Here is a 15,225-nt window from a genome sequence, read left to right as displayed (position 1 = left end):
TTTCATTGCAGTTGCCTTATGTTCTCCTAATATGTACTAATGTTTTCTCTGAAATTATTGTGACTGATTTGTATATTACCTATGTATCACTCTATTATTATTTTTGTTATATTGTCTTGTTCTTTAATATGATGTATAATCTATGACCAGTGCCTGTGACCCCCCCCCCCCCATGTAATACCCTCATAATGAGGGCCTTTGGGGGTATGTTGAATAAATACATAAATAAACCTGTAGATAATTCTTGTTCGACCAAATAGAAAGCCTATCGAGAAGTTCATTTGCCATTCTCAGTAATTCGGTGTAGTTATGAGAAGCTGAGAAAATACTTGTGTCATCGGCATAGATTAGAAATTTTGCTTGTTTGTAAATAGATATTAGATCAGTGACATAAATGTTGAAATGTAGCGGCCCCAGAATACTTCCTTGTGGTACACCTGAAATTATTCGTTTGGGTAGCGATTTGAATTCATTTATTGCGACAAACTGCTGCCTGTTATTGAGATAGGAGGATAATAATGCGAGTGGTGTGCCCCTTACTCCATACATTCTAGCTTACTGAGGGGAATATTGTGATAGATGTGGTCAAAGGCTCTCGCGTAATCAACAAATATACCGATTGCTAACCAGTTTCAAATTTTTTTATTATGTACTCTTTCTGATCTAAAAGTGCCAGTTCTGTGGATTTGTGCTCCTGAAATCCATACTGAGATTCAGTTATAAGGTTCTATCTGCTACAAAATGATGACAACCAATTTTGGATAATTTTCTCCAAGCCCTTTGACAAAATTGGGAGGATCGATTTGGGCGATAGTTTTTTACATTTTGTTTGTCACCTTTTTTAAAAATGGGGGTCACTCTGGCAGTTTTGATTCTGCCAAGAAAAGTACGGAAGAAATACACAAGTTGTAAATGTACACCAAAATAGGGGCGATTTCATAAATGAGATATTTAATAGGCCGTATCTGTAGGCCGTCTACGCGAGAGCTAAGTGAATTTTTAAGGTTAAAATAAACGGAACACACCTCAGCAGAGTCAGTTGGTGTGAGAAAAACGGAATTTTTGTTTCTAGGTGTTATGGTATTAGTGGGGCGAGAATTCGGGTCAAGGTTCTTGGTAAGAAGTATTGGTCTTTCACTAGGCGTTCGTTTAATGAAATTTCTTGTAGTGACTCTCCCTTCTGCTTCCGTCCCGTAAGAGCGTTTATCTTGTTCCACAGTTTATCAGTTTGTCCTGTGCAAGATTCAAACTCCCGAATATAATACGCGTCTCTTATCGTTCTTAATTCTTTTGTTAACATATTTCTAAATGTCATGAACAAATTAAGATGTAAAGGTTCCCGAGTTTTTAAAAACTTCGTATACAACCTATCTCGTTTTCAAATTTTCCTTAAAAGCTCTTTGGTTACCCAAGGCTTTCGAATCTTTGTACTGATTTTTCGCTCTTTCGTGACAAATTGTTTCCTTTATACTGCAAGAAAGTTACTTATGAAGATATCGTAAGCCTTTTCTGTCGTGTTTTATCGGAAAACTTTATTCCAGCAGGCCCCTCGTATCTCGATCTGAAATGCTTCCAGAGAGCTTTCCGTGATGCTTTGCAAGGTTATTGTGATGAGGGAACACAACGACATACTCGCCGGTTTCCAGTTGGGCCCAGGATCCTTTTAATAATGACACGGCAGACGGGAGCTTGCTACACGAAACACAGACTTTATACAGACACGCTAAACGATACAGACGGTTTACATACACATGCACGTGGGCTATAGTTCGGGAGTTGTCCTTCGATATAAAACACGTGCCTAGCACTCATGCTTCAACACTCGCCCGTGTGCATCGTCGTTGCGGTGCCCGTGACGTTGGTTGTGACGGTGGAGCGTCGTTGTGGCTATGTCGCTGCTGTCGCGCCGCACCTTGTCGCACCACGGAAGCAAGAGGGAAACAGCAGGCCGGTAGAACACCAGGCCACTGCCTGTAGCTGGCCATAACGCCTGGCCTGTAACGCCTCGGCCGCTATAACATCGGGCTCGGTCAGCGGACAGGTAGCTCAGGCGCCCCGGTGGCCAGCAGGAAGCACTGCACCAGGCCGCTATCACAGCAGGCCGCTGGTACACAGGAGAGCAGAGTCACGAGCGGGATCCACGACCAGGTCCGCACGGTAGCAGGACGCCCGGTCGCCAGTCCTCGGGCTCGCTCAGCAGGCTGGTAGCTCAGGTGTCCCGGTCCAAGCAGGAAGCACTGCACCAGGCCGCTATCACAGCAGGCCGCTGGCGCGCAGGAAAGGCCAGCCACGAGCTGGATCTCCGCCCGGGTCCGCACGGTCGCTGGACACCCGGTCGCCGGTACCCGAACCTGGAGCCGCCGTTTTGCGAGCTTGCGTTCGAGGCTGCCGCTCGCTCTCACGCTCTGCCTGCTCTCGTCGCTTCTTCGTTCGTGGCACGTGTCGTCATCTTCCATTACCATCATCACCAATCCTCTTCTTGTAGCCGCAACACAATCATCATTCGAAGCAGGTCTTCTCGCCACTGCACGCCACTATCCACATCATCACAGTTATACACGCTTTCATCATTTTCTTGGTGCTTTCGGTAGCTTTAACGGACATAGATATTGACATATGTTCACCTATGCAGCAGCTTAGAACGGCACTTGAGACATTGGTCGGGTCATAGTTCGTGAGGCAGAGATCCAGCAGTGTTGCTGATGTGGAGGTTAATCTTGTTTCTGACTTTATAACATTCGCGTACCCATAAGATGTAAGTAGTTTTTCAAAGTCTATTGTTTTCCGAGTAGCACATTTCATGTCAATGTTAAAATCACCGCCAATAATAACTCTCTGCCTCTTCTCACTTGCAAAAAAAAAATTCCCACGAAATGTGAAAAACGTGCAATAGGCGGACGATAACACGTAGCAAGAAACAAACATTTGCTTTCAACACAAATCATTTCGTTGTCATTGGTAATACAACAGAAATCAGTTAACAAATCAGTTTTCATAGAGTCATCTATCAATAACCAGACACCTCCGCCACGTATTGATGGCATGTTCAAGTAAAATGTGTTTTTGTTAGGCAATTTACATTCCTCAGAATCTTACATTATACCATGTTTCACTAAGCATAACAACGTCACAGTGTCTGTTTATATCAGCAAAGTATGCTTCTACCTAATTCCGGAATTTTTTTATTCAGCGACTGGGCATTTATATGTATACAGCTCAGTCGTTTTTCACCGCAGCCTTGAGGAGTGAACCATTTTTCTTTTGGTATATGTTGCAAACTGTCCATGACGAAAGGGAGTTTCCGAAAGCAACCAAATGAACAGCACGTCTGCAAATGTAGAGCCTTCAAGTCATCTTCACATTTAATCACTGCAGCGGTTTCACCTGGTGCCCTACGCATGAGAATCTTGCCGCCTGTGTGCCATACGAACTGGTAGCCTGATCTCTTCGCCCATGCTTTGGCGAATGTAAGCAGTTTCATAGACCGAGACGTCATGTTTTGACAGATGTACCGCTTGTCGTTGGGGCTGTTGAGAGCCTTTCTTTTAGCCATGAAGGCATTCTTAAGTTCATGGCGAGCACAACACATGATAATCCCTGCTGTCTTTCCAGGCTTTGATAGCCGTCTGTGGAGTGCGACTATGTCTTCTCTAGTTAACACTTTTAGCTCTAGCTCCTCACCAAGTCATTCACCTTCTCAAGAAGATCTCCCCCTTCGTTTCAGCAATACCGTGGATTTCGACGTTGAGGCTTCTACTACGCCACTCAAGTGCCTCGATATCTGCCTGAAGCTGTTCTAGCTCTTTTGTGGCGCCGGATTTTTCAATATTCTGCACTTTGCCCTAAGATCTTTTTGAGTTCTTTTTTTGGCGGTCCTGGCGCTCCTGTATGACATCAAAGCGATCGGAGAGTAGCTGGATGGATTCTTCAATGCCGTTTACCTTAGTCGGCAATTCGAGCAGCATGTTTAACTTGCGGTCCATATCTACAAGCCTAGTGACCATTTCACTATCGGATGTTCTTGTAACTGTAGTCATGCCGTTTCCTGCCCTGCACTTTTCACACTTCTAGTGCCTCTTTGAAAACTATTTTGCCTTAAACTGTTGTTCAGTGACATCAGAACATGTTCCTACGTGAAATAAAAATTCACAGTCTGTACAGGTCACTGCAAGATCATCATTCAGCACTCGTCGACGTAAGTTACATCGCTCCATGATAACAAGAAAGCAAAAGACGATAGGATTATTGCCTCGACCTAGAACACTTTCAACCGTGCATGTCACGTTTACATCGTCAGTAACCAATCACACTGGCAGCAAACAACAAATATCTATAGCGCTGCCGCTCTTCTTTGGAAAGAGCGGCAGTTCCAGTGCCATATCTCAGCGGTTTCTGCGGTTCTGGGCGTTTTACTAGCCATTGTCAATCACACTTTCGACGTCCGTCGAGTCCGAGATTATACCATTCTTGGCTTTTCTCGCCGACGGTGCGTTGGCGTTGCTATTCGCTCTTTTACGCAGTGGCCTTTGCCAGGCTAGCGTTTCTTCTACGTATCCTTCAAGTCCCTGTAAATCAGCGTATAATTCTTGTTGGAAGTTTCGTATGCTTTGTATCTGGTTGTACTAGGAGTTGTAGTGTTTGTCCATACAGGGCGTCACTTTCGTGTGTTCTTTTGTTTTGTTCTTTTGTGTTCTTTTGTGTTTTGTCCATAGAGGGCGTCACTTTCGAGCCGGTTGCCTAAGGACGAAAACATATCGGAACAAATATTCGGAACTAGATGAGACATGTGCATGCTGCAGTAAAGATCCAGAAACCACTCAGCACATCCTGATGGTATGCGACGGCATCCACCCAGCGAGAACCGTAGGTAACGTGAAACTGCCAAAAGCGCTTGGTTTCAAAGTGGAAGGAAACAGAAACAGATCAGCCGTAGAGATCAGCAAGAGACGATTGGAGTACTGGTGGAAAAAAAGCAGGGAAAAGATGGATACGACCTGATCTCTTAAAATCATAGGCAGCGGCACAAGGTAAATTTTTGAAAACGAAAAATAATAATGAGAGGTATACACAAATGCTAGATAAAGAACATGTATAGTATACCTGATTAAATCAAGCAGGCTAGGTGACTATTTGTCGCCGCCCCGTTTCAAAGGGGATCCCAATAAATCATCATCATCATCCTCATCTTGCTGTTGTGACGCATGTGTGGGCTTTACTTGTACCAGCCTTAGTTGTGAGTTGTCTTTTAAGTGTGGTGATTTCCAGCCTAGGTTCTTCTAAACTTAGCTTGAGTTGTTTGTTTTCGAATACGATTTTTTGGTATTCTGGGTTGGATGTTATGGGAGCCGTGGTAGAAACCATCCCCGCCCAGCTCACCTTGTTTTTGGTGGGTTCCTTCCTTCTTGTTGGAGTGGAAGATCTTTGCCTGGACCCTATATCAGTGGGTTGGCGTTTGGAAGTGGGGTGGCCTGAAGAGTCAGATTCCTTATCTCGTCTTCTTCGTCGCTCTCTTGATCCAGATCGCTCTCGCCATGGTGGTACCGCTTGTAGGTCTTCCTGTCGCCTTAATGGTGGCCAGTCGTCGTCTTCCGTGTCGTACCAATGTGGCATTGGTCGAGATCCGGAGCTTTGGATATTCTGGATGATGATTTCCTTGGAGTTTTGTTGTTCTGCTGCGGCTTTTTGAACCGCTTCTTGCAGTCCTTCGAGCCGGTAAGATGCTCCTCTCCAAAAGTGGTGCAGGTGGGTTTACATTCGTGCTCCGGCTCTGGCTCTTTAGTGCCGCATCTGTTGCATACCGAGGTATGAGGTTGAGGGCACACGTCCGTCCTGTGGCCTGGGGTGCTATAACGTAAAATGATTCCAAGTTGGTTTGATTCCAAACTCCTGACGTCAAAATGACGCCGCAGAACATGCGTATGGGGGCGGGACACGACGACGTTTTTCAAACAGGCCAATCAGCAGCCTCCATCTTTGCCGGAAGCACGCTTTGCTTGTCTTTTACTCCTAAAGGGGCCGTATAGCAACTTCATGTTAGATGTAAACGCCTAATAAATAGATCATTGTTTTTCGCTGACATTAAAACTGTTTTTTAATGTTTTGACGCGCAAGTGGTAGACGCGTATTGCCAATTATTAGCAAGTATTCGCATTTTTCGAGCCGTAGTCACACACGCGTCGATTCCGCATCCGAGCCAGTCCGAGCCATTTCGCTGTGCACAGGTAGGATGGCGGCTACGTAGAAGCAGCTGATCAGTGCCGTGGCCCGCATTTAGTGTACCTTTGCAAGTAACGCTGCACGATTAGATGAGTCTCGGCCTCCGTGGTGTGCTTTCGCCCGAGAAGAATTTCGGAAGCTGTGAACATCATGGAAACCGTGAAAGCGAAGCGCAAGGTGAGTAAACAACATCGACCTCTAGTGCCTAATGCCTAGACAGTCGCATCTGAGCATATGCGGTGGTCGCGGGATGCTCACATTTGCTTTTATTCGCACAGGATAGCCAAGAATCGATGAAGGTTGGAAAGCAGTGCAAACTTTTTCTTTTCACAACGATCTGAACTGTCTGTCTCCGGATGTGGGTGAAGTGCGCAGTGATAAATCCCCCCTACATGTTGGAAGTGGACTTAACCGGGGAAAATGATCTGTTATTTTGTTTGTTTGTGAAGTTTATTACGTTTCAGAAAAACAGTGATTATGTTGTGATAATGTTACAAAACATTGAGTAAGTGTAACCGCTATTTTTAACGGCATGGTGAAATGATATGTGAAACGATACGACTTGTTGCTTGTATTAATTTGCTGCGGTCCGGCGAAATTTGAAAGTACGAAAAAATGGCGGCACCTCCAGGACCCCGCGTATCGGCAGCTCAAACCACTCTGCTAGTTGAGTTTATGGAGCAGCACCCGTACTTGGCGAGAGGCGCCACAAGCCTCTCGCCAAGTATGAGTGCTGCGCATAAAAAAGCGTTGTGGAACGAGCTGACGGCCGCGCTCAACGCGCTAGGGCCGGCTGTTAAAACAGCCCGGCGCTGGCGCCAGTATTGGGCGCGAATTGTGCACGACTTGAAAAAACTTGCCGCGCAAGTTGGGTCGGAGAAGAGGTGAGCCTGCAGCTTTCAACATACTTCGGAACGTAAGCTCACTGTGTTCATGTTTTTGCAGGAAAACAGGAGGAGGCAGGTTGGGCGGGCTGGAGGGCCGTGTGATGGACGTCTTGAGCCGCACCGGCCCAGGCTACGCGCTGGTCGATTTTTTGCTGATGACGCCGAGGTGCGTAGTGTTTTGTGTTGCTATGTGGACCGGTTTGGGGAAGTTGCACTGTTAAGAGCTGATTAATGTTTTACTGCTTTGTGTTTATGTCTGTTTTCTTGCAATTGAGAACACATGCCAGCACATGATATCCATACTTTGCAGAAATGAAAATCTGCCCCCCCCCCCCCCCCTAGAATAACATAAGAAACCAATGCTGTTCAGAAATGTCCTGTGATTGATTATATGGTTCGTTACTCCGTGAAGCATGTGTAGTCACGAGTAATTCAGTTGATGTATCAAGCATATTCTGTACAGAGTGAATAAATTTGAATAGACTTGGCAAACAGTTCATGGAACTGAAGCAAGAATAACAGTATTCAAATCATATTCATCAGGTGCAATGCTCACATAGTGTGTCTACTATGCTTTGTTATTGCAGCAGGCAAGCTCCAGCGAGGAAGAGGCCGCTGCCGCCCATGTGCCTCTCCCGACGGCCCCACCCCAAGTGTCCGTGGGCACAGAGCCGGGGACGAGCGGCACTGCACGTAAGGCACTTTAACAGCAATTGCAATGCGAAGTCTTCAGAAGAAAGCACTGCCTGTTGTGAACTTTTAAACAGAAAAAATTATTTCACATAGTCACCTACAAAGAAACACAGCTAGTCCCTGCCATAATCTGACTGTGCAAGACGAAACTATATTCTGTTTGACTAATCATACCACTTGTAATGCAGCTTCTGTAGCGTTCAAGTTGTCGTGTAGAAATTAATATTGGTGCAGCATATTGTAGTGCTGTGGTGTTGCTTTATTTATTTACCCAACTGTAAGGTTTATATTGCCTACAGCTTGTTGCCGGGAATTGTTTCCTATGTTTCCACCTATGAACCAGTGAATGTTCAACACAGAAGGGCACAACAAGTTTGTTATCCTCTTTGCCCATTTAATTTTTAAGGACCACCAACTCGGCAGCAGCCCCAAAGACCACCTCGGCAGCAGCAGCCGCTAGAGGATGCGGCCTGCAGGGCAGCAGAGGAATGCGCAAGGCAGAGGCAGCTGGCGGAGGCTGCAAACGTGGAGGCTGTCGCCTTCCACCAGATGCTTCTTGAGCAACACAGACAGGTACGTACAACTCGCCCAGGTTGCAATTTTTTTAAGAGGGCATCTGTATTCACTGGGCTGAAGTGTTCATTGGTTTGTTTACTTATGTATCCTCTGTGAGATGCTTTCTCATTCTGTTACTTCGCAAATTACAAAGCATTTCCGTGGTTGCATGTACCGGCACAGCATGCTCATCTTTTGCAGGTAAATTCAGCTTATCACCGACATTGCCTTCTTAGTGACAAAGGTGGCTTGGTAGCATTTTCTGTCTTTGAACATGTTTATAACATAACAGATCATATACAGTTTGCACTTCAACTTCTCACGTCATATGCATACGTTCTCACTGCCCTCTAGAGTAATCGTGCTGAAAGTGTAACCCTTGCAAACACTGATGAAACGAAAAATTTAATTTCGTATCCTGTAGCTGCAGTAAGTGCACTTTTTTCGCAGCATCATCAACAACTGGTGGAGGAGCTGAGGGCCTCCCGCGTGGTGCAGCAGCAGTTGGTGGTGGAGACGAGGGGGTTTGCGGGAGGCGACTGCCCTCGTCGCAGCCACCTTGCGCCAGCTCGTGGCTGCCCTCGCCCGTGGCCTCCGCGAGCCGCCTCAGCCGTAGTTTGTGACAGGAGTCACCATTATATGTTGTTTATTATGTCATTTGTTTAGTATCTAACGTTTCGCATAATGCATAATTTATTGTAATTTTTTTCTTATGTTTAGTTCCACTTGCTGAGCAAGTTTGTCTCAGTGAGTGAACTGTATGTCTAATGTTTCATCTTTTTGGTTAGGTGTGTGCTTTCGTTTTGTTGTTTATGAGCTATTTATGTATTTGCTGCTTTTCAAGGAACATGTTGACTATGTGGTCACTTTTATTTTAGCCACAAGTGTTTCACACACAAATGCTGTGATAACAGGTATTGAAATCCACTGTTATGATTTTCACACTATATTTATGTTGTTTCCAATCTTTTTTGCCCTATGGAACCCACAAGTGGCCATATTATTTATTTTAGCAACAAGTGCGTGTTACTTGCAATAGTTATTGTGATATATCAGGTTGCCATATCGGTGATAGCAATGCAATCTAGTCCCCATTGATGTTGAGAATTTTTTATACACCCAACGTAGCCATTGATGTAGCCATTATTTTACTACATTCACTGCCAGGCTGTTCTTGTTGGCCTTGTTATATGTCAGATTATCGAAGTGCACGGTATTTTTTCACGTCTGTCATTCCTTAAAGGCGCCGGACTGCACTTTCACACGGGTGGCCCTATTGTGGCAGTATTTATTGCAAATAGCATCTATTTTGTGCTACAAACACGGATGCGTAACAGGCAAGTCTTGCAACACCTTTTTGTGCTGTGAAGTTGCTGGGTGAACGCAAATGATCGTGGATGAGCCCAAAGAAAAACAGTATCAATGACAGACATTTATGTGATTTAATGTGTGCCAGCAGCCTTTCACAATGTATTAGATCCCATTTAGTGGAAACCGTACTGTCACTTTGGCACCGTGAAATCGTACCCTGTGTACATTGATTTGTATCATGATGACTGTTATTCACTTCGAATAAAACATGACCCTGAAGATGTGTTGAAATTGTTCGTTTACTGTAGGGACATGAAGGAACGAGTTTCAAGAACATCACTGGCACTTGATATCACTTTTTACAAATATATGTACAGTTATACAACTATGTACAAATGAATGTACATCCAAGGGAGCATCATGTGCTTGACATGCCAGGCGATCTGTGTCAGCATGACTTGGCCTGTTAAAAGGAACTGTGCGGAGGCTGTGTGGCAAAGCTGTGTGGGGCCTGCAAGGTGTGCAAGAACAGTACATATGATGGAGCGAAAAGTGTGCTTTGCTGCGGCCCAAGCAGGAAGAGAGGAGACGAAGTCCAATATCCTCCCATGCACAGTGCAGACGGCGGTGACAGTGGCGGTGATGCCAGTAGATAAATGCATCAAGACGACAGTAGCAACAGCAGCAGCAGCAATTTCAACTAGCAAACTCCTGCTGCCCAGAGAAGTGGCTACGACATTCTGCTAATGACCACAACGTTGTCTATCCACAGCTACTAAGTAGTGTCACAGTGGAATGATGCAATAATCTCCAGTTGCGACAGCTCATTGGTACACGCTATGTGAAAGCAATGGTGGTAATTTAGCAGATTCTATAAAAAAACACCACGCTATCCACTCATGCCAATACGCCTTCACGTTGGTTCCTTCTCTTTATTAGGCATATGTGCCTGACACTGCAGGCACGTTTACTGCTGCTGTCGGTGCTGCTGCCGACGCAGCCGCCTTCGCACCCTTCGCAGGTAGTGCTGGTGCTGCTGTCGTGTGGTTCCGAATAATGTAATTACATTGTCACGGGCAGCACATCCTTTCAGGTACATTATGCGTGCTGCCCTCACTCGGGGAACTACAAGTGGGAGGGGGCCACCGTTTGCATCGTCACTGCTGCTGTTGCTGCTGTCATCATCATCAACCTCATCAAACGCACTGTCACCTTCATCAAGACACAAATTGTGCAACACTGCACACGCTGCAACGATGTTTGCTGCGCGGTCTGGTTCATAGTGGAGGGCACGGTACCTCTGAAGGCAGCGGAAGCGGCTCTTCAGAAGTCCAATGCAGCGTTCCACTACGGACCGCATGGAAGCGTGTGCAGTGTTGTACCTGCCTTCTGCAGTGTGAGCGGGAGGATGGCCTGGGACCGGAGTCAGGAGCCATGGTTCCAGGGGGTAGCCGCTGTCACCTGCACGAGCATAAAAACGGTATCAAATCAAATGCGCGTGGTTGAGCTAGTGAAGCATGAGTCATGTTACATACACCTACTACACAGATGCTGTAATAAAATAATGTACAGGGTGAGCACTTGATGCTGCTGTGATCAGCACAGATAACAATAGCTGGTGGTAAATAGTAAACTTCATATTATTAGCATCCAGCAAGGTGGCCGTTTGGCCGAGTTGTCTGTATTCTCGAATTAATGTCAGTGTAAAAAATAATGGGGCAAGACAAACGTTCTTTGTTTCGTAATGTACACTAATTTACATTAGCTTGCAATACAGCAGTTAAATGTCATTTTGCTGCAAGCAGATACTCATTAAAAAAATTTACCAGCCCGCCTATGTAACCTATACTTAACACGCTACTATAATATAAACGGTTAGGGCTTCCAACATATACTCTTACGGCGGGAGTACACTTTATTGTGTGCTGCTAGGCAACTGTATGAATTTTCCCCTCTGCTCACCGAGGAGGTGCTCGCCGGCCTTGGCAATGTGTCCCTCTTGGAAACGACGACGCAACCACGTCGTTCTCCAGACGTGTGCGTCGTGATCCGACCCCGGTCGCAGAGCGTCGACGGCCAGAATCCGCATGCCTGCGTCGCAAATCTGACGAAAGCGTGCACAGCATCAGCCACGCGTTGCTATGAAAGGCAAATTAGACAAACATGACGATACTTACGAACATGCTGTTAAGGGCATAGAAGCCTTTGCGGCACATGTATGCCGCCTTGTTGTCGCCCTTCGGTGCGATGATGGCAATAAGGCTGCCGTCCACGCAGCCGATGACGCCGGGAATGCCGCCGCGTCGAAGGAACCCTTCTTTCACGGCCGCCTTTTCCTCCGACGTCCTCGGGTAGTGGACCCACTTGTTCCGAGTGCCGGCGTGGACGATTGCCTCCGCCACGCGTCGCACGCACTTGCTGACCGCAGGCTGCGTCACGCCAATCGTCTCCTCGCTCCCAACGGACCCCTGAAAGCTGCCCGTCGCGAAGAAACGCAACGCGCACAACACTTGTCGCTCCACCGACAGCGATGTTGATCGCACGCCTCCGAGCTCCTCCGCCACTTCGTCGCACAGCCACCGCACAGTTTCGTTCCTCAGACGAAAGTGCTGCCGAAACACGTCGTCTGGCATGTCAAACGCGTCCTCGGCCTCCCTCCTTCCGCGCCTCCGCCCGAGCTGACGAGCCGCCGCCGCCAGAACCAGCAAGAACGCCGCCATTTTTGATTCCAAACGGGACGGGTCACTCGCCGGTGATTCCGCGATGTTTCCTGTTTTGATCGGCATAATTTAGCATAAGTAGTGCGTAAACGTCACTATGACGTGTCAGTTTTTGCGGTTTCGTGACGTCGCTTGACGCACCGGCGAGGTGGGCGCGGCCTCGGAAATATGAGCCAATCAGCGAGCGGCGATCGTGGATTTGGAATCAAAACAGTTTGGAATCATTTTACGTTATAGCGCCCCTGTTTGTATGCACGCCTTGCAGAATTGTACGGTATTCTTGAATGGGTAACAGGGCATTTCTCCTCCCATGTAGTAAACAAAGCGTGGTATCATGGGGCCATAGAAAGTTATGACCGCTGTCTTTGACTCCCCGAGCATGCGCGCTCGTAGTATCTCCACTCCTTGCGTTCTGAGGCGCAGGTTGGCTTGGAGTGTTTCCGGACTCGTGTGCGGTGTCAATCCGTGCACAACGCCTTTCTTTGTCTCTTCTCCGGCCGTCACGTAAGCCTTTACTGCGTGTTGTTTGCCATTGATAACGAGCGTCGTTATCTTCCTGACTATATCTGCTACCTATTGTTTGCGAGTAGATATGATAAAGATTTTTGATCCTGGATTTAGTCGTAAAATAAGTGTTCCCCTCTCACCTTCCTTTGCGTGGCCATGATGACCGCTTCGGAGATCTGCGGTGCCGTCAACTCTTTGATTGGTAGCCCTTGATGTGGTCGGACTATTATTTTGAAGTCTTCCTTTGGTAACGGAGGTAGTCTGTTAATTGGCTCGTGACTTTTTCTTCAACGGCGGTTTCTTGGTTTGTCCGAGGTGCTGGCTCAACGAGTCATAGCCACCTCCTGCTCCCACGGTTTTCCTTCCAGCTCTTGCGGGAGCCTTCTTCTGGCGAATGGTTAACACCGTTTGCCAGTCTCCGTCTTTGTCCTCGTCTTGCTAGATGCGTTTGGTAGGCGTATCGGTGTCGTGTAGGATGATGTCATCCCCTTCGTCGGTGTCTTGGCACTCCATTTGTTCCCGGTCGAAGTCCGAGAGCGCGGCTTGTGCTTTTAGTCGTTCGAGCGAGCTTGTAGCTTCAGTGCAGCTTGGTTTAGGCGCGTTCGTCGTAACGTTCGCCGCCGTCGGCGTCGCAGCTCCGGCTGCAGCCGCCGCCGCCATCTGTCACGGCAGCGCGCGCGGCGTCTCCCGCGCAGCAGCCGACGCCGTAATCGGCCTAAGTGTTAGCAATAGACAGACAGACAAAGAACTTTTATTTTGGTCCTGAGAAGACGATGAGTGTCCCCCTTAGGGGACATCGTCTGCGGGCCGCACCCACGATGGAGCCGGGAGGTTGAGTCTCTCGGCGATCTCGCGGGCTCTCTGGACAGCCCTGAGCTGCTCTTCCTTGGCGGAGCTGGTGAAGAGCCGGAGCCAGTCTTCCTTCGAAGAGGGAGACCCTGAGCCCCCGCGCGAATCTAGGCACTGCCAGAGCATGTGTTTAAGAGTGCAGCTGGGATGTCCGCAGCGCGGACAGCCCGGATCGATGCCTTCTATAAATTTTGAATAAATAAATGGAGACGGATAAGTCCCCGTCTGCAGCATTCGCAGGGTGATTGCCTGTGGTCTGTTTAGGTGTGGGTTGGGAAGCGGAAACTTCCGACGCCCCAGTTGATAGTGCTTGCAGACCTCATTAAAAGTGAGAAGAGTGTCCCTTTGCCACTGCCCTCCCCCGGCCTCCGATTGCCCACTTCCGGCGCGGCGAGTGAGACCTCGCGCCTGGAAGTGTGCAAGTTCGTTGGCGTTCGGAACGGCTTCATGAGCATCGCTGCCCATGTGACCGGGGAACCAGATTAAGTGCTTTTTGCCTGGCCAAGATGCAGCAGAGAGAACGCGAGCGGCTTCCTTGCATACCGAGCCTTTCATGAATGCTCTGGTGGCAGCTCGCGAATCTGTGAAGATAGTGGAACGATTCGTGGTGGCCATGGCGATGGCTACGGCTACCTGTTCGGCTTTGTCGGCGTTCGTATATTTAAGCGTAAGCGACGTCAGCAGCTCCCCCCGCAGCGAGGTAGCCACCGAAACAAAGTGATTGGAAGCTGCATATTGCGCAGCGTCAACGAAGGCGGCGTTGTCCTCAATCTTAGCCGCTAGGTTAAGAAGGGCCCTGGCTCTCGCTTTACGTCTGCCGTAATTGTGTTCAGGGTGCATGTTTCTAGGTATCTGGGATACCGAATACATTTCCCTGACTTTAACGGGGAGCGCGCACTCCCTCTGTCTGGTGATGCTGGAACCTTTACCGATATACGCTAGTAGCTGTCTGCCGGCTTCCGTGGAAGCCAGTCTTGCAACTTGTGCCACCTGTTGTGCCTCAACTATCTCATCAAAGGTGTTGTGGACGCCTAGCTCCAAGAGTCTTTCGGTACTGGTGTTCTGTGGGAGACCCAGTGCCTTTTTTATGCTCTTGCGAATGATTGATTCCAGTCTAGCCTTGTCCCTTCTGCTCCACTTGTGGGCCAGGGCTATGTAGTTAATGTCGCTTATGAGGAAGGCGTGGAAGAGTCGCCGAAGATTCTCCTCCGATAACCCCCCTCGTTTGTTGGCCACCCTCGTGATTAACTTTGTCATGGAATCAGCTTTGGTTGCAATACGCTCTAAGGTGTAAGCATTACTGCCTTCCTCCTCCAGCAACATGCCGAGGATTCTGACTCTTTGTACGACCGGGATAACGGATCCGTTCTCGGTGGTGATAGAGATATCGGGAGGTTTCCCTTTCTTTGCACCGATTGTAGGTCGGTATAGTAGCAGTTCCGATTTCTTAGCCGACAGGGAGAGTCCTGCCTTGTTGAGAAAATCCT

At 47.8% G+C, this 15,225-nt stretch overlaps 1 protein-coding gene and 1 long non-coding RNA gene across 2 annotated transcripts; one reads left to right on the top strand and one right to left on the bottom strand.

The window, feature by feature from the left end:
• Positions 1-7,586: 7,586 nt before the first annotated feature.
• LOC125940033 (uncharacterized) lies at positions 7,587-10,304 on the top strand. The gene is made up of 3 exons (XR_007463254.1): positions 7,587-7,796; positions 8,203-8,369; positions 8,802-10,304. It is a non-coding gene; the product is annotated as an uncharacterized LOC125940033 (long non-coding RNA).
• Positions 10,305-10,433: 129 nt separating this feature from the next.
• Positions 10,434-12,624, bottom strand: LOC119463489 (putative nuclease HARBI1). The gene is made up of 3 exons (XM_037724331.2): positions 11,840-12,624; positions 11,625-11,766; positions 10,434-11,123 (listed from the first exon to the last, which is right to left on the bottom strand). The coding sequence occupies exons 1-3, from the start codon at positions 12,446-12,448 to the stop codon at positions 10,630-10,632; spliced, it is 1,245 nt and encodes a 414-aa protein (XP_037580259.2). The 5' UTR covers positions 12,449-12,624; the 3' UTR covers positions 10,434-10,629.
• Positions 12,625-15,225: the final 2,601 nt, after the last annotated feature.

This window comes from Dermacentor silvarum, chromosome 9 (genome assembly GCF_013339745.2).
Source record: "Dermacentor silvarum isolate Dsil-2018 chromosome 9, BIME_Dsil_1.4, whole genome shotgun sequence".
NCBI lineage: Eukaryota > Metazoa > Arthropoda > Arachnida > Ixodida > Ixodidae > Dermacentor > Dermacentor silvarum.
The sequence above is the reverse complement of the archived record's forward strand: the minus strand, read 5'-3'. Positions and strand labels throughout refer to the sequence as shown.